Below are 25,788 nucleotides of genomic sequence, written 5' to 3' on the forward strand. Positions count from 1 at the left end.
AGACAGGACACCATTTCTTCTCTCAAAAAGTGTAATTCATTGACACTGTACAAAGAATAACTGTGCCCCAGATCCTTATCTGGCATTCAAAGACTTCCAGAATCTTTCCCCATAGTGACTTCTCCAACGTTATCTTTTCTGGTCCCTCAACCAGCAGCCTGCATTCAAGCCAGCTTTGTTTTGATTCGCGAAGCCATCATCTTGCCCATTCCTGCCGACAGGTCTGTGCTGGCCTCCCTCACACGGAGGCCTCGCTCTTCTTTGATGGATAAGCCACCAGTCTGTTAAGGCAGTTTAAATCCCACCTCCCTGAAGCAACACTTCTTGTCTACTCAAGACCAGAGTCATCCATTCCTTCTCTGAATTCCGAAACTGTCACCCAAACCATCAATTTGGCACAAGTCCATCAACAAGTGTTCATTCACTGCTGTGCCTCTGTCCCCGGCCAGGTGCTTCAGAAAACCCGAACAACATCCATGGAAGCAACCACATACACCCTTTCTACTCGCGTGCGTGCGCGCGCACACACACACACACACAATACCAGCAGTAATTACAAAAGAATGTGCCAAGTCCACGCACTTAAGCACGATGCTATTCTATACTCCCGCCCCCAAGTTCATAGCAGCTGTCTTAACACAGATTGCAGGCGTCCTCTGTGCCTGGCAAGCTGCTAAGTGTTTTCAAGTGACACTTGATTCCGTTCTTCCAACTTTCTGCGCAAGTAAGTACATTGTGAGTTCTATTTTGCAGACAAGTCACATAGCACAGGAAGGTTAAGCCACGGGCCCAAGAATTACATTTGTTTACACAGCCACATGACTAAGAGGTGCCTTGTGTACTTGTCTGTGCATTTTCCGGAACTCTCTGAGCCTACCAAGAAAACGATCCGACTAATCATAAATCTCCAAGATACAATACATTCCTCTCTGCAGGTTGAGGAGGAGCAGGGGCAGGTACGGCCTTGAACTTACTGTGAAAACTCTCTCTTTCTTTTAACTATCTTTATAATATTTTCTCACCAAACTGGCAAACCAAAAGTAGAGCTTTAATGTATTTTACAAAGAGTTGGCAATCGATATTGCAGACTGAAGATCTGTTCCTGTGGAATCGGCACAGGCAGGGTTGCAGTGGGTTTGGGTGAAGTGCTACATCACCAAGGCAATTTAGAAGCCCTTTCGAAGACATGAAGGAAATGGGGGAAAGTCGTATGATAGATCGACATTGTAGATCAGACTTGGATTTGAAATTATTGTGAGCTAGTTTGAGAAGGGAGGGCCTAGGGGTACAAAGTGTTAACACTAAGCTCAGCTGCTAAGCAACAGATTGGAAGCTTGAGTCCACACCGAGGCACATCTGATGAGAAAACGCACTTATGAGAAAAATCAGTCACTGAGAACCATGTGAAGCACCGTTTTATTCTGACACACATGGGTTCGCCATGAGTTGGAGAAGGCAAGGAAGAGGTGGCTAGATAGATAGATAGATAGATAGATAGATAGATAGATAGATAGATAGATAGATAGATAGATAGATGCTGGCAAAAAATATTGACTGAAAAACCCCAGATGTATCTATGTTCACAAGCAATAAAAATGGATTCTACGATCCAGTTAAAAAAGAAAATTTGTCAGAATAGATTAAAAACAAATTAACAACCCCCCCCCAAAAAGAACTACTTGATATCTAGAGACATATCTAAAAATAAAAGGGCACAGACTCAAAGAACAGGCTCATATACTTGGTAAATACTAATACTCCTAAACCCTGTCCTGGAAATAGATAGCAATGATAAGATCTGCCAAAATAGACTTTATGAGAACAGATCATCACTAAAGATAACAAGAGCTTTAGTAGTGTAGTGTTTACACACTGGGCTGATAACCACAAGTTCAGCAGTTTGAAACCACTATCTTTTCCTCAGGAGGAAAAGGGGTTTACAACTAGGGTAAGAATTAGAGTCTCAGAAACTCATAGGGGCAGTTCTACCCTGTCCTATAAGGTCACTATGAATCAGGATCAACTCCTTGGCAGTGAGCTTAGTCTTTTGTTTTTTATAGATAAGAAAATAGCACTAATAGATTAAAAAGTTGAACCACCAAAAAGAGATAAGGTTGTGGAATATGAATGTACATATTTCTAAAAGTCATAATGCAAGAGGAATGACAGGACTATGAAAACTTGGACATAAATGATGTGTATCCTCTAGTAACTGAATGATCAGACCAAGTAAAAAATCAGAAAATTTATGGAAGATTTGAACAGGCAGCAAACAAGCTAATGGGTAATGTAGATGCTACATCCAGTAATGTGTTTCAAGCCCATATGGAACATTGCCAAGAATTTAGTATGCAATAGGCCTAGTATGGACTGGGTCCTCAAATCTAGAAATGAATAGCAGAAATAAGTTTAGAACTCTAAAAAGACACTTCTAGATAATCTATGGGTCAAGAAAAACAGTAATAACAATTAGAAAACACTTAGAACCGATGATAATATTTTAAAACACTAACAACAAACTTGGAAGAGGTGGCTAAGAAAAAGAAATTTGGAGTGAATTTTATACTATATGAAAAAGAAAAGAAAAGAATTTAAAATGAATGAATGAAGCAACCATCTTAAAAACTTAGGAAACAACAGACGCAGAATTAAGTTTTGATCCTGAGAACAACCTAGTGAAAAGCCTGATCTTGGTCGTGCCAATAAAAAATAGAATAAATGTACTAAATGTATTAGAGAGAGAGAGAGGGAGAGAGAACAAGCACAGAAAAGACACTGGGGATGAAAACCCAACCTAACACCAACCAAACCCACAGCCACTGAGTCGATTCTGACTCATAGGGACCCTGTAGGACAGGGTAGAACTGTCCCTGTGGGTTTCCCAGACTGCGACTCTTTACGACGAGAGTAGAAAGTCTTGCCTTTCTCCCTGGGGATGAAAGGGCATCATTAAAAAGAGAAACAAACTATAAAGTTGTGGGACAATATGAAACATAATTCATTAGGTATGACATAGAGTGAAAAAAAACCCCAGAAGTATGTATATGTATTAACTGTGATAAGAATTGTATGAGCCCCAATAAATTGTTAAAAAAAAAAAACAGAAAAAAAAACAGAAAAGACAGAAAAATTCCTGGAAAACTAAAAAGGATTTAGAAGAAATAGGAACTCTACATGTTTTATAACCATGAAGTAAGTCAAATTAGTTGTTTAAAATGGTCCCACAGAAGTTAAGCTAAATCCAAAAGAGAATTCTACCAAACATTCAGGGAAAAGAAAAAAAAGATTTTGCGGGGAATGGGAATATATTTATTTTTGCTGTATTTTTTTTGACATCTTTGCCTTCAGAATAAAATATTCCTGCTCTCAGTTTCCCCACCATCCTGGGTGTGGTGGTTTTCCAACTTCACAATGTCGTCTCATGAGACTTTCAGGATCAAGAGCTTCCTGGACAAGAACCAGAAGCAGAATCAGCCATTTCCCCATGAGATTCCAATGAAAACCCATAATAAGATCAGGTACAGCTTCAAGAGAAGATATTGGAAAAGAACCAAGCTGGATCTGCAAGAAGCCCCCTGAGGGATGACACCCACGGCCCCATTGGCCCAGGCTCACTAGTGGTCTGTCATGCATTAAGACTTTTCCCTTCATCTGATCAATTGAACTTGTATTGGCAAATAATCTAGTTTCTTGCTTGGTTTTTATGCTTCCACATCAAAAGTGTAACAATAAATAATGTAAGGCTTTTGTTTGGGGGCAAAAAGGAACTATCCCTGATGAAAATGCCAGTCTCTTGAAATTGCTTCCTTATAATCAGTTTCAGCAACTGTGTAATATTAAAATAAATAGATGTATGCCACACATGTGTATATGTATGTATATATGGGCATGTGTGTGTGTTTGTATGTATAGGCATACACACAGGTACCTTCTCACTAGAACTTGCATTGTGACTGTGAATATTTTCCCCCAAAAAACCCCCATGATTTAAAAAAGAAGAAGAAAAGGCATCTAGTTCTCTTTCTAACTCCTGGTTGCAAATAAAAATATAGCATGAGACTCACAATTATAAAACCCACCACTCTATAAATTAAAACCCAAGGGTTATATTCCATGTCTTTACTTTCAGATGATAAGGAGTATATAAGAAGGTTGAGTTTCAGCGGGCTGCTTTATCAAATTATTTTACAAATTATCACAGGAGGATCCATTAAAGCACTCATTATAGAAATAAAGTTGCTTTGGCCAAGCTTTCAAGTCAGAAGAGCAAAACAGTAGTTTGGTCCTTCAGCTTGAGCTAACTGGAAGGAGACTGTGTTAAAATTAAAGGGCAAGGAAAGGTCATTTGTCTCAGATTGTATATTTTTATAGGTGTAAAAAGAGGGGGACAAAAGAGCTCCTACCTACTCTGGACAAGGAATTCAGATATTGTGATTCCGTTAAACCTGGAGACTGGATTCTATTAAATTCAGTCCCGTGTCATGTACATTCCGAACCTGCCAGTTTGTTACAAGGTAGTGGCTTGGGTGTTGGTGTCATGCTGGAAGCTATGACACTGTTATTTGAAATACCAGTAGGGTTCACCCAGCGTGGGCAGATTTCACTGGATTTTCTGTAGTAAAACAGACCAGTAGGTACGAGTTAGCTATTTCACTGGTTTGGTTTGGTTGGTGGGGGGTGGGGGGAGGGCGGGGAGGAAAGGCCACTGAAAATCTATGGATAGCAGAACATTGTCTGCGGTCTGATATAGTTCCAAAAGAAGATGAGCGGCTCCAGTTGGAAGGCACTCACAATCTGCCTGGGGAAGAGTTGGCTCCTCAAAGTAGAGTCAAGCTTCACGATGGAGCTTTTGAGAGCTTCATTTGCTGACGTGGCATGACTCAAAATGAGAAGCTATACATGTCTACAAATACGCACAACATGGACTATACAAAGTACAAGTCTAATAAAATTGCAATTTTGAATCAGAAATTGATCTACCCTGATAGGAAAACTAAAGTGAAGAGGTATAATAATAGATCCATCATAAAAACGAACATTTCAAAATCCATCTTGTAGCCCAGTGTTGTCAGTATAGGATAAATAGCCATGTCACTATAAGGAAGACCAGTTAATAATATAATTATTGTTCAAATTTATATGCCAACCACTCGTGCCAAAGATGAAGAAATTGAATATTTTTGCCAACTTCTATAGTCTGACATTGGTTAAACATGAAATCAAGATGCATTTATAATTGCTGGTGATTGGAGTGTGATGGTTGGAAGAAAGATCAGTAGTTGGAAAATGTGGCCTTGGTCATGGAAATTACACTGGGGTGATCATGTAAAAGAATGTTGGAAGACCAACAACTTAGTCATTTTCAACAATATACACAGTAACTATACTCATATACATGGACTTCTCCACATGGAATACACAGAACCCAAATTGACTACATCTGTGCAAAGAAACAATGGATAGAAAAAGAAAAGAAAACGCACAGTGGAGAAGCTCAATATCAGTCCGAGCCAGACCTAGGACTGAGTATGGAACAGGCCATCACCTGCTCAGATGCAAATTGAAGCTGGAGGTGAAGAACAGGAAAACAAGGCCATGAGAGCCAAAGTATTCCTTTGAGCGCACTCCACATGAATTTAGAGGCCATTTCAAGACTAGATCTGATGCCCAGAACCCTCATGACTGAAAACCAGATGAGTTGTGTGATGATCTCAAGGCACAGGAAGAAAACATAGGGTCATAGAAAAGTTAGAAAGAAAAGAAAAGGGATGGCAGAAGAGACTCTTAAACTTGCTCATGTACTAACAGCCAAAGCATTTGGAAGAAATCATGAAGAGTTAAACAGAGATTTCAAAGTACGGCTCAAAAAGACAACATAAAGTCTTATTTTGCATAACACTTTATGCAAAAAAGTATTAGATTGCATAACAAACTGTGCAATATCTGGCGTTAGAAGACCAAAAGGGAAGAACAACCTTGTTATTTCTCTAGAAAACAGCCTGTGCCGAAAAACTTGGAAGACGACTGCCAAGCAAACCAACTGGAAGAGATCCATATTTGTGCCCAGAGAAGAGTGACCCAATGGAACGCCGAAACTGTGGAAGAATACCATGAATACCACACGTACGTAAAATTTTGCTGAAGATAATTCAAAAAGGATTATAGCATTACATGAACAAGGAACTTCCAGAGATTCAAGCGGGGTTCAGAAATGGATGTGGAATGAGGGACATCACTGCTAATATCAGACAGATCTTGGCTGACAGGCATTCAACTGTGTGAAGAATAAGAATTAGGGATAGCCTTGTAAAGAATGGGAATTCTAGAATACTTAATTGTGCTCATAAGGAAACTATCTATAGACCAAGAGGCAGTCGTTTTGAAAAGAACAGGGGGAAACTGCATGGTTTAAAATCAGGAAAAGTGTGTGCCTGGGTTGTATCCTTTCACCATGCTGATTCGATCTGTGTGCTCAGCAAATTATCCAAGAAGCTGGAGGATACGAGAAAGAATGTAGTATCAGGATGGGAGGAAGGCTCACTAACGATTTGAGATATACAAGTGACACAACCTTGCTTGTTAAAAGTGAAGAGGGATTGAAACAGTAATTGATGGAGATCAGGAACCATAGTCTCCAGTCAACATCAAGAAAAGAAAAATCCTCTCAACTGGATGGATAAGTACCATCATGATAAATGGAGAAAACATTGAAACTGTCAAGGGTTGATTTTCTCTCAGATCTGTAACCAACACCCATGGAAGTTGCAACTGAGAAATCTAACGATTTAGTGTATTGGGAAAATCTGCTACAAAAGACTTCTTTATTTTATGCTAATGTACAGAAAAATGTAAATTCAAGAAGTAAAAAGATAAATCGTAGTAAATATTATAGAAATTAACTTTTGCTTAACATTATCTTTGCAAAGAGACCCTAAAGACAATTAATTTATAGTGACTAGATTTTTATCCTAATACTCTCTAATGCACACAAGAATTTTATTGAAATTATCATATCATAAAATTAGGATTTATTTTGTGTGCAGATCCATGAATTTTATTGCATGTGTGGATTTGTATAATAACCACGGTAATCGGGATATAGAATAGTTTATTTTCCATAAAACTCCCTTGTGTCACCTTTCATCAGTACTATTTGGTCTTTTTGAAAAATATTACAAAAGTAAAAACATAAAATATGCAACAACAACAAAAAGACGTCTTTAAGGTTTTAAAAAGCAAAGATGTTACAGTGAAGACTAGACTAGGGTGCTCCTGACTGAAGCCAGGGTATTTTCTATGACTTCATCTGTACGCACAAGCTGGATGATGAATAAGGCAGGCCAAAGAAGATCTGATGCCTTTGAACTGTGGTGCTGGCAAAGAATATTGAATAGACCACAAACTGAGAATGAACACATTTGTCTTACATAAAGTACAGCCAGAAGATCCTCAGAAAGAAGGATGGGGAGCCTTCATCTCACATATGGGAATTTGGGCAAATTCCCAGGGAAGGGCATCATGCTTTGTAAAGTAGAAAGACAATGAAAAAAGGAGTCCTCCACCACCTGGATTGACACAGTGGCTGCAACAGAACCTCCAATACAGCAACAACTGTGAGGAGGGTGCAGGACTGCTCAGAATTTTATTGTGTCGCCACGAAGATCGCCATGAAGCATTGACAGCGCCTCACAATAAGAATATGGTACGTGGCTCAGCAAACGTTTAATCCATGTTTGCTGGACTGAGAGAAGCTTCTGGAAACTCTTTAAAGTTATGTAAAACACGGCCTGTATTGTGAGATGCTCCTTTAGAGATGTTAGCATTTGGTAGGCAAACTTTTTGATTTGTGGTTAAAATATTTTCCAGGAAATGCGAGTTCACTTTTCCTTTGCTTCAGTATTTCATAAATGCTTCCCTTTGCAGAGCCTGCAGACGCATTATATTTCTGACAAGACGTCATTTCAGATCAGGTGGGTGATTTGATCAGCATGAATTCTACATGGTGTCATTTTTTATGTACTTTATTTCTCTCTTATACTGGGGGGGGCTGTGATGTCTAAAAAGTGTAGCCCCATTATTATAAAAATAAGCACATTTTGCTGAAATCTATATGAATAAAAAATGTGGCCCGAAGCTCCGTCTTGCTGCAAGACATAATTATGAGCCAAAAGCGTTACAAAATTCCCCTCTTCATATAATGGACTTTTCCTAACTAAAGGACAAAAAAGGTTTGGAATGGGAGACACCTGGGTCCTTACACATGCAAATAAATTAAGACACATCTGCCGTCTTACTGATGAAAACAACCTCAAGTTTCTTCATGCTCTATTTGTGTCCTACGTCATCTCAAATCTGTATCTACACAAGATGGCAGAGCCTCAGAAACATATTCATACCGAATGCAATTTTTATCAGAGCAATCATTAACAAAAATAGACTTCCTTGGTAAGATAGTGCTTCCTTCAAAACTCAATGTCACAATAACAAGAAATCACAGTCACATAGCGAGGAGGTCCCTATGTTCACAAAAATGTGAGCATGAAATAGTAGAGAAGCCCAAGCATCATAGATTTTTTGGGTTGTTTTTTTTAAAAAGCATCTCTGACATAAATCACATGTTTTGATGCAAACACTTTCTGCCAGGATGTCACTTGTTTGAATGTCCATCAGTACATTTCGTTGAATGGCTGCAAAAGCGTGCGGCTGTATTGGATGGTTTGTATGCCTTCATTTCTGGCAGCGTTACTTGTCAGCAGCAAAGGCGGCTACCTCCCTGGGCTTGCTTCAACAAGAACGTGGGGTTTAATTGAAGAGGTTGTGCTAGCATCCCAACATTGGGCAAGACCAAGACAGTATCTCTCCATAAATTTGGGGATGTTCTTTAAATAATTAATAACTCCCCTGTGACATTACACAAGTAATGAATAGAACTTGACTCCCAGTCTGGACTCTCCAGCCTGGGGATTTTGAGTCCCCAAGTATCATTATGTGAACAGGCTATAGAAGGCAGTGGAAACCCAATCAACGGGGCAGTTTTTTGATAAAGAAGGGAATGGGGAGATGTGGCATGGGTTTTTAGTTTTGTTTGGGAGAAACAGAAAACAAACACCTCCCCATTAAGCAGCCTGAATACTCCAACTCCCAAGAAAGATAAAGGACAAAACAACAAGGATTTACTTTGGTTTCTACACACACAACCACGCCATTTCCATTTCTGAAGTGTACGTTTTAGAGAAAGGACTCATCCAAGCATTGCCCTTGCTATTATGAACTTCAGTGGTACGTTCTGGAACAACTACCGCACAGTACTCCACAAAAGCAGTCAGCATCTGTGTGTATCAGTTAGGCCTTGGTACTGTGCTCCTCTTCCTCCTTTGCAGAGGGACCTGCCCGTCACGCTCTGGACACTTTCTTGCAGTGAGCTGTGCTGTGCAGGAGTTGCTTTTGTTCCCCACGAGGGACATTTAGAAGCAGGGATGCACTTTCAGCACATCAGTGTCCCTCAACACAACGCAGAATCTCCAAGCTCAATCCCACATGGGCTCGATTGATCCCACTTCCCAAAATAAATGACGTGGTCCTGGCAAAAACAGCCCCCCATTAGTGTGCAGGAGGAAGGACAGCAACCATTTGTACAAGGTGACAATTGTCCATGTGATTCATTGTTTGCTCAAGAACCTGGTGTGTATTTTTCCTGCGAGGAAGGGCCCTGGTGTATATTTATTTAAAGCTCTTAATTTACACTTCCTTTCCGTTTAATTGGTGTTCCATGATCTAACATTAGCTAGTGAACACGGTCTCTTGCTCTCGGAGGCAGGCTCTCTCAGCTGAGTCTCTAATAATTACACCCACAGCCACCTGAGGTTGCTCCGCCAGGTGGCAACGGGACTTATTAGTTCTTCCCTGATGCATTCACTCCCTATTTAGACAGTGGTTTTGTTAATTTGACATACAATCATATTAATTATTATACCCCAGGTTGGAGTTGGGTTAACAATGTCCCGTTAACAGTGAAGTTCAAGTGGCCCTGCTTGTACCACTCCTGGATAAAGAGACTACATGGAAAGAAATTCTTTCGTGAAACCTGAGCCGGCCGAAGACCTTCGTTCCCCAAGAGCGAGTATCGTTTACACAAGGCAGAAGCCCCCTGTTTTCTAAAGCCCCGCTTTGGCTACAGAGAGTCCTCCTTCTGTGCTTTCATTTGTGCAGTAACTAGATACAGGTACAAGGTGAGGAGAATTCATTTTCCCTGCGGAGTGGGGAAAACAAATTCTCAAAGTAGATTTTATCCGCCATCCTTTCTGTTCATTCTCATTCCCTCTCTCTCTCTCCGCCTCCACTCCCACCCCACCGCTACCCCCCTCCCCTCAAGAAAAGCAGAGCCAGGCTTGAAATGAATCCAGATTTTCAGACTTGGCCCTCACCTTTTAACAACGCTACAATTACAAGCAGCAGTACGCTTTTACAAGATAGCCTTATTGTGTCACGTTTGCAGGCTGCCAGGAACATGCTACAACGAAGCAGGTAACAGAGGTGAAGGGCAAAGCTTCACCTGCCATGTAGCTATCCCTTTGGGTTCCCATGCCATCTGTTGGCACAAAAGGGTTTGGGTTTAAGGGCGGGTCGGACTAACCTTCAATTTGTCGTAGCGCTCACTCAAAGCTGCCACTTGATGATCCCGGTGCCGCCCGACCAGTTTACACAAGGCACAGATCAGCTGGTCATCGGTCACACAATACATGTTCACCTTCTCCTCCTCATGCTCCAGGCACATTAGCCCCCGCAGGTGGGAGTCGGGAATGGGCTCAATCAGACGATGGCCGGTAAAGGGCTTCTTGTTTGGGTGAGTGGCTTTCAGGCACTCGTCACAGTAGGACACTTCGCAAGTGACACAGGTCTTCACAGCGTCCTGGGCAGGCTCCTGGTCACAGAACTGGCAGAGAACCTTCTCCGCGGAGGTCATGGTGTTGCCGTCAAAAGCCCGCTCGCGGCGGGTCTCACTGGGGGAGTTGGGGCCGCTCACAGATGCCTTCTGGAATCTGTCGATGATGTTCTGCAGAGTGACGTTGCGCTTGAGCCCGTCTAGACCTCGCTGGCTGAGGGTGATGACATGCCGGCAGGTGGGGCACTGGAAGGCGGTGATGGACTCCACAGGCTCGTTGGTGGCACAGTGTGACACCAGGATGCGGTGGGCACAGTTGAAGCAGAGGCTGTGTGCGCAGGGCAGCAGGAGAGGGTCCTCAAAGAGCTCCAGGCAGATAGGGCAGGTCAGTTCCGACTCCAGTGTTTCCATCTTCAAGCGAAACTCTCCTGTGTCATCAGCAAGATCCCCGGAAGCTGATCAGCTATCTGGAAACAGAACAGAAGGTCTGATTAGGCACTCGAGGATCAGCCGTGGGGGGGCGGGGTGTCAGCTTGGCCTGCCTCTATGAATCCCTCCCACCGCCAGTCCCGGGAGGGGGGCCTGGTGTGCATTCCAGGTCATTCTCGTTCTGGTCATCAGGAACATGAGGTGGGGGGTGGGGGGTGGAGGGGAACTACACACACCGGCACAAGCAACTCATATTTTCTCCAAGTTTAAGGAACTGAAAACCTTCATGTTGTTGTCGTTGCCATTGTATTTTTTAAGAGGGCTTACTCCAAACTGGCATGATCTCAAACCCGCCATTTCCATCATTTGTACCCAGTCACAAGAATCTTACTGTGTGACCTCCAGATTTGACTTGAATTTGAAAATAAAAATGGAAAAACACTCAGTGATGAACTATAGGTTCCTGATTATGGTAAACATCTATTCAACCAAGCTACTGACGCATCAGTCATTTTCACACGTATGATTCAAAGACATGTGGTAGGCTCATCCATCGGTAGGTACACCCCCACCCGTTAGAGCAGCACAATGTGTAAACAAGCATGAAGTGCACATGCGACGCAATTCAGGCACCGCCGGGGAAGCGGTAACACATGTGGCATGTTGTCAGTTTCCAAAATACAGTGAGTGTCAAGGGGAAAGAAAAACACCAATGTTCACAAAGAGGGTTAGTATTCTTTCTAATATGTGTTTGTCACTCTTCTGTTTATTCCAGGGGTAGGATTAGGGTCGGCAGGAGGAAGCGCAGAGAATATCTGGCTCACTTAGGTACCAGTGACTGTGTTTATTAGAATGATGAAGTCTAATGATCGGAAGTCATCAGAACCAGGGTTCTCATGGTGAGCAATGACAGTTGCGAAAGCAGGTTTAAGTAGCCTGCACCGCCCTAAGGAGGCTTCCAAGGGGCCTGCACTCCAGTCAAAGGCTGGTCACTGCTGCTAGCCAACAGGCCAGGGTGGCAGGAGGTCCAGCCTCACACAGTGGCCCGGGCATGACCTCCACCAGCTTTGTTGCTTGCCTCCACACTGCCCCCCTGGTGGGAGCCAGCTGCCTGCTCCCCTAAGCATACAGCCCTGGCAGGTTTTGTGAACTGACTGGCCCACCCTTGCAAATGGGCAGGCGCAAACATCCCACAGAATCCCGGTTCTGTGGGAATCGGGGTGAAGAGGTCTCCTGCTCATTAGCAGGACTGGGAACCAAGCCCCTTTGAACTGTCGCTCTTTCAAGCCCATTAGCCAAGATCTGCGCTAACAGGCTGGGGATGGGCAAGCTGTGGGTGAACAGGGCCATTCCAAAAATGGACACAAACTTGCATCACGCCCCAGGGGGTTTTCTCAGCTGGATTTATGAGCCCACCTCATGTCCAAAGCTGTGTTGAGTGATCCTGACAAGCCGCCTTTTTGTATTCACACTTCCCAGTTATCTGCAAGATTAGTGATTTCTATAATACCCTGATCCTCTGTGAAACAGCCTCCTATCCAATGATCACGTGGTGCTTTCTTTAAACTGATGCTCATCTGGCTACCCACTGAAGGGTCGCTGGTCGTTAAGTCAAAAGTATGCTCCAGGCCTGTTAAAAATTAAAGAGCTTCTGATTTCTCAGAAGTCTGACATTAAAAACAACCCTTCAACCATACACTAGCTGCAGTTTGAAATATGAGAGCTCATTCATCTTTCTACAACCTGCCCTGCAAACCCCAAGCCTGCTGCTATAAGAAACGGAACACCCCACACTTGGACCCTTCCAATTTTTCCTATCGATGCGGGGAAGCAATGGAAAGGTTTTACTTGATCATCAGGGAGAGTGGTGGTTGAATTCCCAGCCAATGCACCTCACATATGTAGCCATTCACTGTCAATTAGTGAAGGTCTATGTGTTTCTAGGATGCAGAACAGCTTTCAGCAGAACTTCCAGACTAAAATAAATGAGGAAGAAAGGCCTGACCATCTTCTTCCAACAATCAGCCTAAGGAAACCCTACGATTCCCATCAACCAATTCCAAACTTTCCTTCTATGGTGTATGGATTGGAACACAGCTAACAACGGCAATTTATAAGCAGTGCTTTGGCTAATTACATTAAAAGGGAATGGGTGCTAAATGGAAATATCTTCTCACTGCCCTTCAGAAGCATGGATGTAGATGAAAGGAAACACAATTGGCTTTTTGGTCAGTTTGTTTTCAGGTAAAACAAGGAGCCAGCATCCCAGAATCCGAATCCCTAGTGGGGAGTCAGTGGTGCACGCCTCTGGGACCTCAATCAAGGGATGACTGCTCCATGCCAGGCACTGCACTGGTTTGAGAAGGTCGACTTTGAGCAAACTCACTGCCCCTCCTCCATGTACACTGGCCAAGACAGAACATCTCTCACCTGGATTTTTGTCTCACAAGCCTTTGCTAACTGGCTTCCTGGCTTCTGCCCACGCTCACCACCCCAAGCCTATTGTCTGTCTATCAGCCATTCAGCCAAAAATTCCGAGAAAAGATGACTGTGAGATACTGAAAGGTTTTTCCCCAAGTTGTCTGCTGTTGAGAAATATTCTCCCTGAAGGCATTCCGCCTCATAGAGCAATCAGACTATTGTCTATCCCACCTGAGGTGGAGCTCACACCGGGCTGATAAGGACAGTGGATTGCTTCCCGGAAGGAGAGCTCAGAATAGACCCAGCCAAATCAAGGACAACCAAGGTGAGGCTGCCATCTTGAGTCTAGGATCTGCCCATCTGGTCACATTTCTATTACGTGTACACCCCTAGCTCATCCCCTTCCTGTGATGCATATTATACAGTCCCTTCCTGTGATTACGTGGTTACCTGTAATCAAGGGGTCTTACACACCCCTAAGTATATATAAACCTTGGTCAGAAATAAAGGACTCTCTCCCCTCTCCTCCTCCTGTTCTCTCTGCGTGGACCTGGCTGCTGAAATCATGGCCGTCCCTGAGGTGGGCATGCTACCATGAAATGTCTGACTCCTTTATTTTACTCTCTCTCCAATCTCTTCTATTCTCTTTGACTTTACTATAATCTTTGTATATTATCGCCTTACATTTGCACCTGCAAATCCTGCCATCATTAGAGACTGGATTAGTCTAATACAGCAGTTCTCAGCCTGTGGGCCACAGCCCCTTTGGGGGTCGAACGACCCTATCACGGGTATCGCCCAATTCAAAACATTAGCAAAACGACAGTGATGAAGTAGTGACAAAAAAAAAGTTATGGTTGGGGGGTCACCACAACATGAACTGTATTAAAGGGTCGCGGCATTAAGAAGGTTGAGAACCACTGCTCTAACAGATGGCAGAGCCTGCTGCCTCCCAACTCTGCCCTTCAGGGTCTTCCCATCTCACCCAGAGAAAACTCACCCCAATACAACAGATCCAGAAAACACCATCTCAGCCAGGGCCTTTGTTTCCTCCCACAGCACCTCTTGCTCATCTGCTCTGTGCATAGTCTCCTCATGATTCCTCAAGCATGCAAAACATGCCCCACCCCCCAAGCCCACCTGACTTCCTCTGTACACCCACCCAAAGCCCAGATTCCTGCTCCCGTCATAACCACGGGCCACTGCCCCCCCCCACACCCCTAGAGCCAAATTCCTTCTCTCCACGGCACTCGTTGCCAACAAATCAGTTGGTTTACTGGATCTGTGCATGAGATTATAAGCTCAGTGAGAGTAGGCTCGGCTCTGCCCTTTAAGAGCTGCACCCCCAGCCCTTGGAAGTGTGCTTAGTACAGAGTGGGACTCAAGCACGTGTTGACAGAATTACAGCATGTACTGCGGTGTGAGCTGAAACCCAAACACATACAACTAGAGCCCTCGTCGTCAACAGCCTCCGATTGTATTAGACCAGCGATCAGCCAATGGTTTCTGTAAAGCAGCGGTTCTCAGCCTTCCTAATGCTGCCACACATGTGGTGGTGACCCCAACCATAAAATTGTCATTGCTACTTCATAACTGTCATTTTGTTACTGTGAAGAATCATCATGTAAATATTTGACATGCAGGATGCATTTTCATTGTTACAAATTCAACGTAATTAAAGCATAGTGATTTGTCACAAAACAAGATGTAATTATGTAGTGTGAATTATTTATGCGTTTTCCAATGGTCTTAGACAACCCCTGTGAGAGAGTCATTTGACCCCCCCAAAGGGGTCGCAACCCACAGGTTGAGAACCACTGTTGTCAAGGGTGTCGCAGGACCGCAGCAGGCTTTGCTGACCAGTCCCCACACCGCCATGGTTACGCAGCACCCACAGTACACAATCTATACATAGATGTGTGTGGCTGTATGCCCAGTCACACTGTTCACAATACCAGATTGGCTATGGCTGGCAGATCTCACATTGCCGGCCTAGCTATTAGAAGACAGAGCTAGGCAGAGCCCACCAGCCAAGAAAGGACAATCCCTCTTAGAGAGGTATGCATGAAATGGTGTGTGGGCCAACACAGTCCCGTCGGCGGAGCCTGCAAGTCCAGATAGGCGATGGGATTTACCTCTGACATCAATGGAAATGATGGGACTCAGCGCTTCGGGACAACTCCTGTAAGAATGATTTACTAGCAGCTGCTCTGAATGGAAGGGTTTCCTTTCACAGCGACAGCCCTTGACACGATGCACAAGCGGCTACACTGTAAGGACTGGAAACCTCTACTGAGAACCAAACACCTAGATGCCAAGTGAAGCTTGTCCAATTTTGCATGCCTGTATCCTGTCAAAAAGAAGGTGTCCGGCTTAAGAGTTCTATTGGATCCCATTTCTTCCCGCTCTTCTCCCAACTCTCTTAGTAGAGAGATTGTTGGTTCAACTCTTCATCGATGTGTTACTCCTGCGCCGCTTCCTGCTGCTTCTCCCTCAAAATTGGCTGTCTTTAAAGTGTGTGTGTGTGTGTGTGTGTGTGTGTGTGTGTAGACATTAAACAAACTGCCTTTTAGCCAAATCTTTGAGCCTCTCTCTGTACTTGGACTTAGGGGCCAAGATCTGGCTCTGACTCTCCAATCTCAGGGCCCCTCATGTTGTTCTTAGCTGCCATCGAGTCAGAAGCTGCTGCTGGCCACCCCGTGCGCAATGAAAAGAATGGTGTCATCCTGCGCCGTTGCCACGCTCAGCTGTGGACCAAACCACTGCCTGGCCCCTTTTCCTAGTTCACCTTACTCTGAACACTCCACTAGGACCAGTGCAGAATTCTAGCAACCCCCAAACCTCGAACTGCCACATGGAAGGCAGACACATCGACCATTCAATCACCATTAACTCCCCTATTAGAAATCAAATTCATCAGACCCAATTGCTTTTGAGTCATAAAAACACAACAATTCTGATTTGCCGCAACCGTAAAGGACAGAGTAGAAGTACTGTTTTTAATTTCTATGACTGGAAAGCTTTACAAGAGGAGAAAGCCTCATCTGTCTTCAGAGAAGTGTCTGGTGGTTTTGAACAGTTGACCTTGCAGTCTCAGCACAACATGTCACAAGCTACACCAGCAGGGTTTCTAAAGACAAAGTAGAGGTCAACTTGTGGGTTTCCCAGGCTGTAAACCTTTATAGCCTCATTTGTTCCCTAAGAAATGGCTGGTGGATTCTATAGTGGTGCAGAAGTGGGCAGGCAGGCTTCTTGATGGAGGCATTGGAGGTGGGTGGCACTGAGGTTTTATGCAGCATTCTCCCCCAACCCCTTAACTCTAGTGATTTAATTTCCATACCTAATAAAAGAGAGAGAATGGGCTTCTTAGCATTTGCTACAATGAAAGGAAATCGCACGTGCACAGCATGGGGAGCAAAGTCTAAGGCTCCGCCTCTTTGTCAATGACCTGAAGGGAGGGCTTGCTCAGCAGTCAGGGGAGGATGTGGGTCTGAATCCCCGGGATCCTTTGGAGCAAGCCAAATGGCAGTCTCTGCAGGTCACAGCTCTGCTTGTCCATTGTTGGCGTGTCTAGACCAGAGAGGGAGAGTTGCTCCCCACAGCTCTCTCAAACACGCTCTCCAGTCACGCCCAAATGCTAGCGATTCCCCTGTGGCGGGGACACAACATAAGGAAGACAGCTTCGCCAGAAACTTCCTCCCAGATTCAAGACGTGGGAGGAAAGCACCTCTTTAAAATGGGAAATTTCCGAATGGCTGTCTGGGGAGAATAATGTCCCTGTTCTGATGTTCCCCGTCACCACCACCGACTTCGTCTTGCACACTGTCAAAGCCCAGGGCATTGCAATTGGTTTACTCAGCTGCTAAGCAAAAGGTTGGAGAGCTGAGTCTGCGCAGAGGGTGCCTCAGATGGAGGACTTGGTGAGCTGCTTCCGAAAACTCAGCCAGTGAGAGCCCTAGGAGCAGTTATTCTCAGAACAAAGAATGTGGGAGACTAGACTGAGCACAAGGAAAGTGGGAGGGAGACTAGAAAAGTGCTGCTCTGAGGGAGAAAGACCCGACTTTCTACTCCTGTAGAGCGTTCCAGTCTCGGAAACCCAACAGTTGTAGCCTGTTACTGTGAATCAGAATTGGCCCGGTGGGAGTGACTTTGGGAGTTTCCAGGGCATCAGGTAGGCGTGGCTTACTGGAATTCATCTCAAGACTGTACCACAGAGTGAGGTGTGCAGAGAAGGCAGTGAGTGAGTGAAGTCATGACAGAATGGTCAGTAACAGGACTTAGGTTTCAAGTTTGCAAAGGTATCTCATACCTTCAACACAGTTGGGTCAGCTCAGGGACTGATAAGAGTGAGATTAACTGGGCACACTCACAGGCCTCCTGCAGAGAGAACACTCAGTGTCTGAACTTGAGGCTGATTGTGAATGAATGGCCTGAGCCAAAGGACCACATTCCATCGCTCCACCCTACACCTGTGAGAAAACTTGGGTGTATGAGGTGCAAGATTTCTGGACATAATGAGGAAGTAAGCCTAAGAGAGACGGAGAGCTAGGGATGAGGGCTAGGATAGGATCAGGCCCTGAGCAGATGGCCCTTTCCTCTGGGTTCCAGGCACCGTTATCTTGAAGCTGGATGCTCATCCCGCATGGCGGGCTTTCCCAGAGTCTGGAACTTTTGTTGTTGCTGTTGTTGTTACCACATACGAAATACCAGAGCAAGGAGATTGAAGGAAAAGGCACCTGGTGGCGGAGGAAGGCTATGGGGACATAAAGAGCCTGCCGTAGGGCTGGGATTTGAGAAGGAAGAGGTAAAATGCAGACAGGGCACTCTTGTGTATGGCTGTTAAGACCAAAGACATGGAAGCTATGGGGGTGGGGGGAAGGTGTGTGTGTTTTTTAATCATCTTTGTCATCGTTTCCCCCATGTTATGGATTAAATTGTGGCCCCTCCAAAATGTATGTTGAAGTCCTAACCTGTGAGTGTGATCTCATCTGAAAATAAGTCTTTGCAGATTTAACATGAGTTCATGATGGAGCAGAATGAGTCCTAGTCCCATGAGTGATCATTGTACCAAAAAGGAGAGTAGACACAGAGACGCAGAGGGGGACAAAGGACATGTGAAGATGCAACTATAAAACAAGGGATGACTTGGATTGCCAGAAGCCACCAGAAGCTGACAGAGGCCTGGAACAGATGCTCTGTCAAGGCCCCTTGGAAAGAATCAACACAGCCTGTGCCCTCATTTGGACTTCTAGCCTCCAGAACTGTAAGCCAATGTATTTCTGTTCCTAAAAGCTGCTCCACTTGTGGCATTTCATTCCAGCAACCCTAACCAATTAAGACACCCTTCCTTGAAGTAAGAAGCAAAAAAATTGGCCCAGCAAATCCAAGCAGATGCCACATTCAACCCTAAGCCTAGGCAGTCACCCTTGCCACCATCCCGCCCCCGCTCAGTAGCTCCTTATGGAATTTCACAACACCATGCTTTGCAGTCACTCTTGACTGTGGCACAGGATTCTACTAGGGCACAATCGAGATAGTCAAGATTGCTAGCAGTCACCCCCAACGTCCTGAATAAAACACCCAGATGCCCTGTGAGACAGCAGTGGAAGACCCAACCCTTGGCCAAAGTCAGTGGATAGGCTTTCAAGTTCAGATGCCCAAGGATACAGATTATTTAACAGTAGACCAAGAAGTAGGAACATCTACAAAACTCAAGTGGATGTATGTTTACTGCAGCATAGTTCACAATAACAAGAAATTGGAAGCAGCCCAAACCCCCAACAGTAGAAGAATGGGTAAAGAAACTAGGGTGCATAAACACAATGGAATACTATGCGTCCCTAAAAACCAGTGATAAAAGCATGAAACGCTGCCTGGCATGGATGGATCTGGAAACCATTATGCCGAGTGACTCAAAAAAGGACAGAAATGGCAGGAGCCCACTGCCACAAGGAGAAATACCAATTAAACAAATGTCAGAGGCTAATTCTTAAAGGGGTCGGAAGCCTGCCATTAACCATACATCACCCCACTTGTTTACACTTCATAAGAACCACCTCCAAAACTGAGACCTCACATTGGCTGGAGGCACTCACTCAAGAAGAGGGAAAGGGGACAAGACCATCCACTTGGTGCCAGACAATGTTGGGATTTCAACTACATCCACATGGAAGAAATGCACCAGCTGGTTTGATGCAAAGATGACAAATGACAAAATCTGAATATGATGAAGGGAAAGGTATCAGAGCTGAAATGGTGAACCCTCCATTTGTGGAAGGCTATGGAGGACAGTGTGGGCCCAAACACATCTGTAGTGTACCTAGCTGGATTAAACCTCTGGTAGATCCCCTCTGGTCACAGTCAAGAGACATGAGCAGGTTTGCTATCTTACAGAGATTATTGTCGACTTGATTATGTTGGATGGATCTATAGTATAATATGATAACTGGTCAGTTGACCTCTGTCTTAACCCATCATGAATGTGCTCTAGGTTTTAAATATCTCCCTTGTTCCACAAAAGAAAAATTCTCTCTGGCTTCTTTTAATATTTTTGGTGGTCGTTCCTTCCTTCCTTTTTACTTTGTAATTTACTTGTTTCTGTTTTCTTATTGTTTTGTTATGTTACCCAGTTTATGAAACACAAAAGGAATGATGCATAGAGACAATAACTGATGCAATGTTCTATTGGGGATGGGGTGTGGGGGTAGGAGGCGGAGGGAATTGGGGAGCAAATAATGAAAGCATCATGGGAGACAGTGCCCTAGAACTGACTGTGATGATGTACACACACGGTTTTTTAAAGTGGCTTAACTGTAGAAGGGTATGATATGTGATTTTTATATCAAGAAAACTATTGGGAGGGGGGAGAGGTTACTTCACGTTAATCTAGAGAGACAATAACTGGATTAACAGTCCATTGGGTGTATAGGCAGGGTGGTTGAATTCAAGAATTCAAGAATTCAAGAATGTTCCCAAATTGATTGTGGTGATGATTGTGCAACTCTTCTTGATGTGACTGAATAGTGAGTTGTATAATATATGAATTATATGTGAGTTGTACAATATATGAATTATATACCAAAAAAACTTGTTAAATAATAAAATAAAGAATTAGGAGTCTCTTAACCAAATGTCCTCCATGGGTTTAAATACCCTATAGAACACTGGTTCTCAACCTGTGGGTTGCCGTAACCCCTTTGGGGGTCAATGACCCTTTTACAAGGATCGTGCAATTCATAACAGTAGCAAAATTACCATTATGATGTAGCAACAAAATAATTTTATGGTAGGAAGGTCACCACAACATGAGGAACCGTAGTAAAGGGTACTGACATTAGGAAGGTTGGGAAGCACTGATTTAGAATAAGGTGACATGCCATTGTCACCATGTTATCCTTGACTTTCTGATTCCAAGTTTCTTGTAACAGCATTGACATTATAATAAGGTAACCCAGCTCTTGATGCTCCCCTAAGTGTATTCTACATTATGTCTACATAATCTGTGAAAAATAATTCTTCTAATATGGTGTATGTAAAAAGAAAACATCAGAACTAATGATTCCGGGGGGGACATGGGAGAGGAGGATGTCGGGAAGTGGGGAGCCAACACACCCAGGGACAAGTAAACAAGTGATCTAAAATCGATGGCAAGAAGGATGTAGAATGGCTAGTGGGGTTTGATCAAGTGCAATGTAGCCTCAAGCAATTAGTGAAAGCCACATGAAGGTCCTACATGATAGTGGGACAAGAAGAAAGTCAAAGGAAATAGAGGAAAGAACTAGGAAGCAAAGGAGATTTATAGAGGTCTAAATACAGGCACGTACACATGTAAATATATGTATACATAACAATAGGGACATAGATCTATGTACATAAGCAAATATGGTGATGAATGCTGATGGTGCCTGGCTATCAAAAGCTATGTCAGGGGTCTTAAAGGCTTGAAGTTCAACAAGAGGCCATCTAGCAGAGAAGCAATAAGGCCACATGGAAGAAGCACACCAGCCTGTGTGATCATGAGGTGTCCACAGGATCAGGTATCAGAAGACCCAAAGCAAATAATCATATCTCTGCAAAAGAGGGGCAGGGGTGGAGTGGAAACCCAAAGCCCATCTGTGGACTACTGGACATCCTCTCACAGAAGGGTCACAAGGAAGGGATGAGCAAGCCAGGGTGCCGTATAGCACCGACGAAACATACAATATTCCTCTAGTTCTTTAATACTTCCTCCCCGCCCCCACCACTATCATGACCCAAGTTCTTTCTTAAAAATCTGGCTAGACAAGAGCATATACACAGTTACAGAGAAGAGCCCTCAACACACGAATTCAAGATAGATAAGCCCCATCAGGAACAATATTGGAAGTAGCTATTCTATGAGGGTACAGGGCAGGTGGGGGCAGAAAGGGTGAACCAATTGAAATAGTTAACGTATAACATACACACTCCCCGCCAGCCAGGGTGATGAACAACAGTTACATGGGTAAAGGAAGACAGCAGACAGTTTAAGATGTGAAAATAATAGTTTATAATTTATCAAGGGTTCATGAGGGTGGAAGGGTGGGGGAGGGAGGCGGGAAAAAAAGACTTGATAACAAGGGCTCAAGTAGAAAGAAAATGTTTTGAAAAAGATGATGGCAACATATGTACAAGTGTGCTTGACACAATGGATATATATGGATTGTTAGGAGAGCTTTAAGAGCCCCCAATAAAATGATTTTTTTAAAACACAGAGCCTGTGTTCTACCCACTAAAATTTTTTACTTTAGTCTCTCATTTTTGCACGGCTCTGAAAGCCTTCACTAGCGAAGAAATTAATAGCCAAGGATCAATTCCAGTTGGCTCTGAGTCATTGCCATGTTGGGTCTCAGGATGTGTCCTCCCATTTCTATGCCAGTATCCTCCATTATGCAAATCAAGTTTGAAGTTAAATTTGTCAAAACCTAACCTGAGATGACAAATGCACTGTCAAAATGACACAACAATATGCCAAATCCCAAAAGAAAGCCTTTGGAAAAGGGAAATCCTAAAAATACCATAATATTGAAACCATATTGGAAATGCTATAAATATAGTTACTTGCTAGCGCCATCAATTTCAGAAAAATGCTCAAGTCAACTGACTTAAATAGCCACACTTCCTATCCTTCCTCTTCATATGGGCAAGCTATAGGTGACTGATTTACACTGTTGGTATTTTGGTTAGAGATTGTTCCTTTTATTGATATATATATAACCACCATCAAGTCTATTCCAACTTATAGAGACCCTTTAGGGAAAGGTATAACTACTCCCTTGGGTTCTCAAGACTTTATAAATCTTTATAGGAGCAGACAGACTGATCTTTCTCCCTCAGAGGTATTGGTGAGTTTGAACTGCTAAACTTGCTGTTAGTGGCCAAACACTTAACCAACTACCCTGTGACCTCTTAACCTATTATACCAAAAACAAAAAACAAAACCCACAAAAAAACATGGATTCAGGCAGCCCTATAGAAAAGAGAACGAATTCCTGAGCGTTTCCAGGGCTATAATGCCTCTTTCCCCTGTGGAGGGGCTGGTGGCTTAGAACAGCTGACTTTGCAATTCATAGCCCAACTGGTAACTCACTACATCACCAAGATTCCCTATTCCACCATAGGTGGAGCATTTTCCAAGACCTGGGAAATGGTGCCTCTCTCTTGGATCAGCAGAGATATAGAGTTCCAGAAAACTCCACTATACAGCTGGAATCCCTGGCAGTCAACTGTGGTTTTGGGGACAGACACAACAGGCTCACTGAACTCAGAGGGAAACTGCTCTCATCTCAAATAAAACACAATCTCTCCACTTGTGGAGAAAATGATACTAGAGAAACACAACTAAAATGGGACAATTTATTCCAAGTTGAAGTCACCACCACTATTTTGAGTAATATAAGGCAGGCGCTTGATGTCTACATAGTAGGCATTTGATAGCTATATAGTCAATCATGGCTTTAAAATGTGATTTATAAGGATTACAGAAGAAACACATTAGACACCATCCCAAATCCACAGTGCTGAATAGTGTGCTCTTGCTGATTGGAGGAGCAAACAAAACAAATAAACTAGCGCAATCCCCTGCCCCGGAGTCCATTGTGAATCAGAGCAATCGTCCAGGGCAGCATAGAACCAGCTGCCCCCAGGGTTTGTGAGACTGTACATTTTTACGGGAGCAGACCATCTTGTTTTGTGCCCACAGAGCAGTTTGTGGGTCTGAACCCTTGGCCATGTGCTTAGCAGCCTAACCCAGGGATATCAGGGAAAAAAAAAAAACATGGCCAAGAAGTTAAAGAAACAGAGTCAACCTTGTCAATCAGCAGCGTTCAGAAAGGCTAGAAGGTAACACCACAACGTACACTGCTTCTCACCCCACGACAGTAGAAGAGATGCTTCCGAGATTCTCAAAACCAAACCCACTCCCAACAGTCAATTCCAACACATATTGACCCTCAAGATAGAGAAAAATTGTCCCTGTGTGTTTCCAAGGCTATTATAATCTTTAGGGCACAGATTGCCTCGTCTCTCTCTCAGAGAGGTGGGTTGTACTGCCCAACCTTTTGGTTAGCAGCTGAGCACCTAGCCTCTGTGCCACCCAAGACTCCTAAGTGATTCCTATGGAAACAGTATTAATCATACATTAAGCAGAAACAAGTGACCAGAAAGGTACTTCAGAATCTTCTACAGGTAATGCCTATATCAGTGAGGTCAAACACTGACTCTCGACCCACTCAAATGCTGTCACTTATATGAACAAATGACTAAGAATTTCTGCCAGTTCCTGCCAACTAATATTCAGGAACGAGAAGGAATGATTAGGGAGGAGAACGGGACAAGAGATCAGCATATCAGCGCCGTGGCACCAGCCTTGAATTTTAAAATAGTTCATTAGCACAATAAAAATTAGGAAACAACGTGCCATGCAAGCGAGTACTTGAGAACCATGTAAGACTTTTGAATTTCACCAAACGTCAATTCGAGTCTGTTGAATGAAATGGTTAACAAAGGGTTGTCGGTATTTCCACGTCTGTCTAGAACCCACTCATTTCTTAGTTAAAATAATCACACACCCACTGCCCGCGCAACCTGATTAACAATGAATGAACATGCATGCCAAAAATCACTTGGAAGCCCGGCAGACGTCTTTCGGGATAGGAACACATTCCTGATAGAAACTAAGGGGGAGGGAGGAACGGGAGCAAGACCACCGGGTTAGTTATTTTAACTGAAACTTAGCATTCCGAATCTACAGAACAGAAGGCTTAAATAGTACCTTCTGGGGGCTCATTTCTGTGAGCAGACAAGCAAAAAGATGCCAATGGCAACGCGACCACACAGCCCTGCTTTCTGGAGGAACCAGGCATTAGCCCCCTCTCTCTTCGCAGCGAGGAGACCCATACCAGCAGCCTCCAAAGGGCAATCTGTTCTATCGAAAGACGAATAAACCCCGGAAAAACAGGAAGCACTCAATACTTTGATCCCTAACTGCTCTTGTAGCATAGCATCTGCCTCGCTTCTTAGACAGAGATCGGCCGTGAATACCCACCAATGGGCTGCACCCTAGCTCTTTTTGAAGAAACATCGCCGTAGACAGAGGAGGAGGACCCAACAAACGACAGTCAGGCCAGTGAGCCCAGATGATGGGTGGCAGGCAGACTGGAGCAGTCCTGTGTCTGTGAGCACGTCAACAGCGAAACACAACAGGAAAATCGACCCGACAATTCCAGGAAGGCCAGCTCCACCTCGTCCACTCAGCTGGGCTTGCTGAGTTGAAGCCTCCAGACTCCCTCTGCTTCCCCCGCTGCCTTTTCCACGGACCACACTGGGACTGCCCTGTCTCCCCGCCCACTCTACACCAACTTTAACCAACTGAAAAAAGCAGCTAGGGTCAGGTCGACACCCATTGCATAGTCCACTGATTTGGCACCAGGTTTTGCACTTTTGCTGCTACAGGGAAAGACTGGATCGGTACACTGGATGCCAGCTTTCCATGCCGTCCATAGGGCAGAGGCTGCCCACAGGGCTGGGGCTACACAGCT

General features: G+C 44.0%; 1 protein-coding gene across 3 annotated transcripts in view; it reads right to left on the reverse strand.

Annotated features, from left to right (window-relative positions):
• Positions 1-25,788, reverse strand: part of MID1 (midline 1) — a 388,602-nt gene that overhangs the window by 114,003 nt on the left and 248,811 nt on the right. For all 3 annotated transcript variants that reach the window (XM_075539462.1, XM_075539463.1, XM_075539464.1), the window contains one exon: positions 10,634-11,349. In XM_075539462.1, the coding sequence (XP_075395577.1) occupies positions 10,634-11,293 (660 nt within the window). In that variant the 5' untranslated portion in view covers positions 11,294-11,349. The remainder of the gene's footprint in view (positions 1-10,633; positions 11,350-25,788) is intronic.

Source organism: Tenrec ecaudatus, chromosome X (assembly GCF_050624435.1).
Source record: "Tenrec ecaudatus isolate mTenEca1 chromosome X, mTenEca1.hap1, whole genome shotgun sequence".
Classification (NCBI taxonomy): Eukaryota; Metazoa; Chordata; class Mammalia; order Afrosoricida; family Tenrecidae; genus Tenrec; species Tenrec ecaudatus.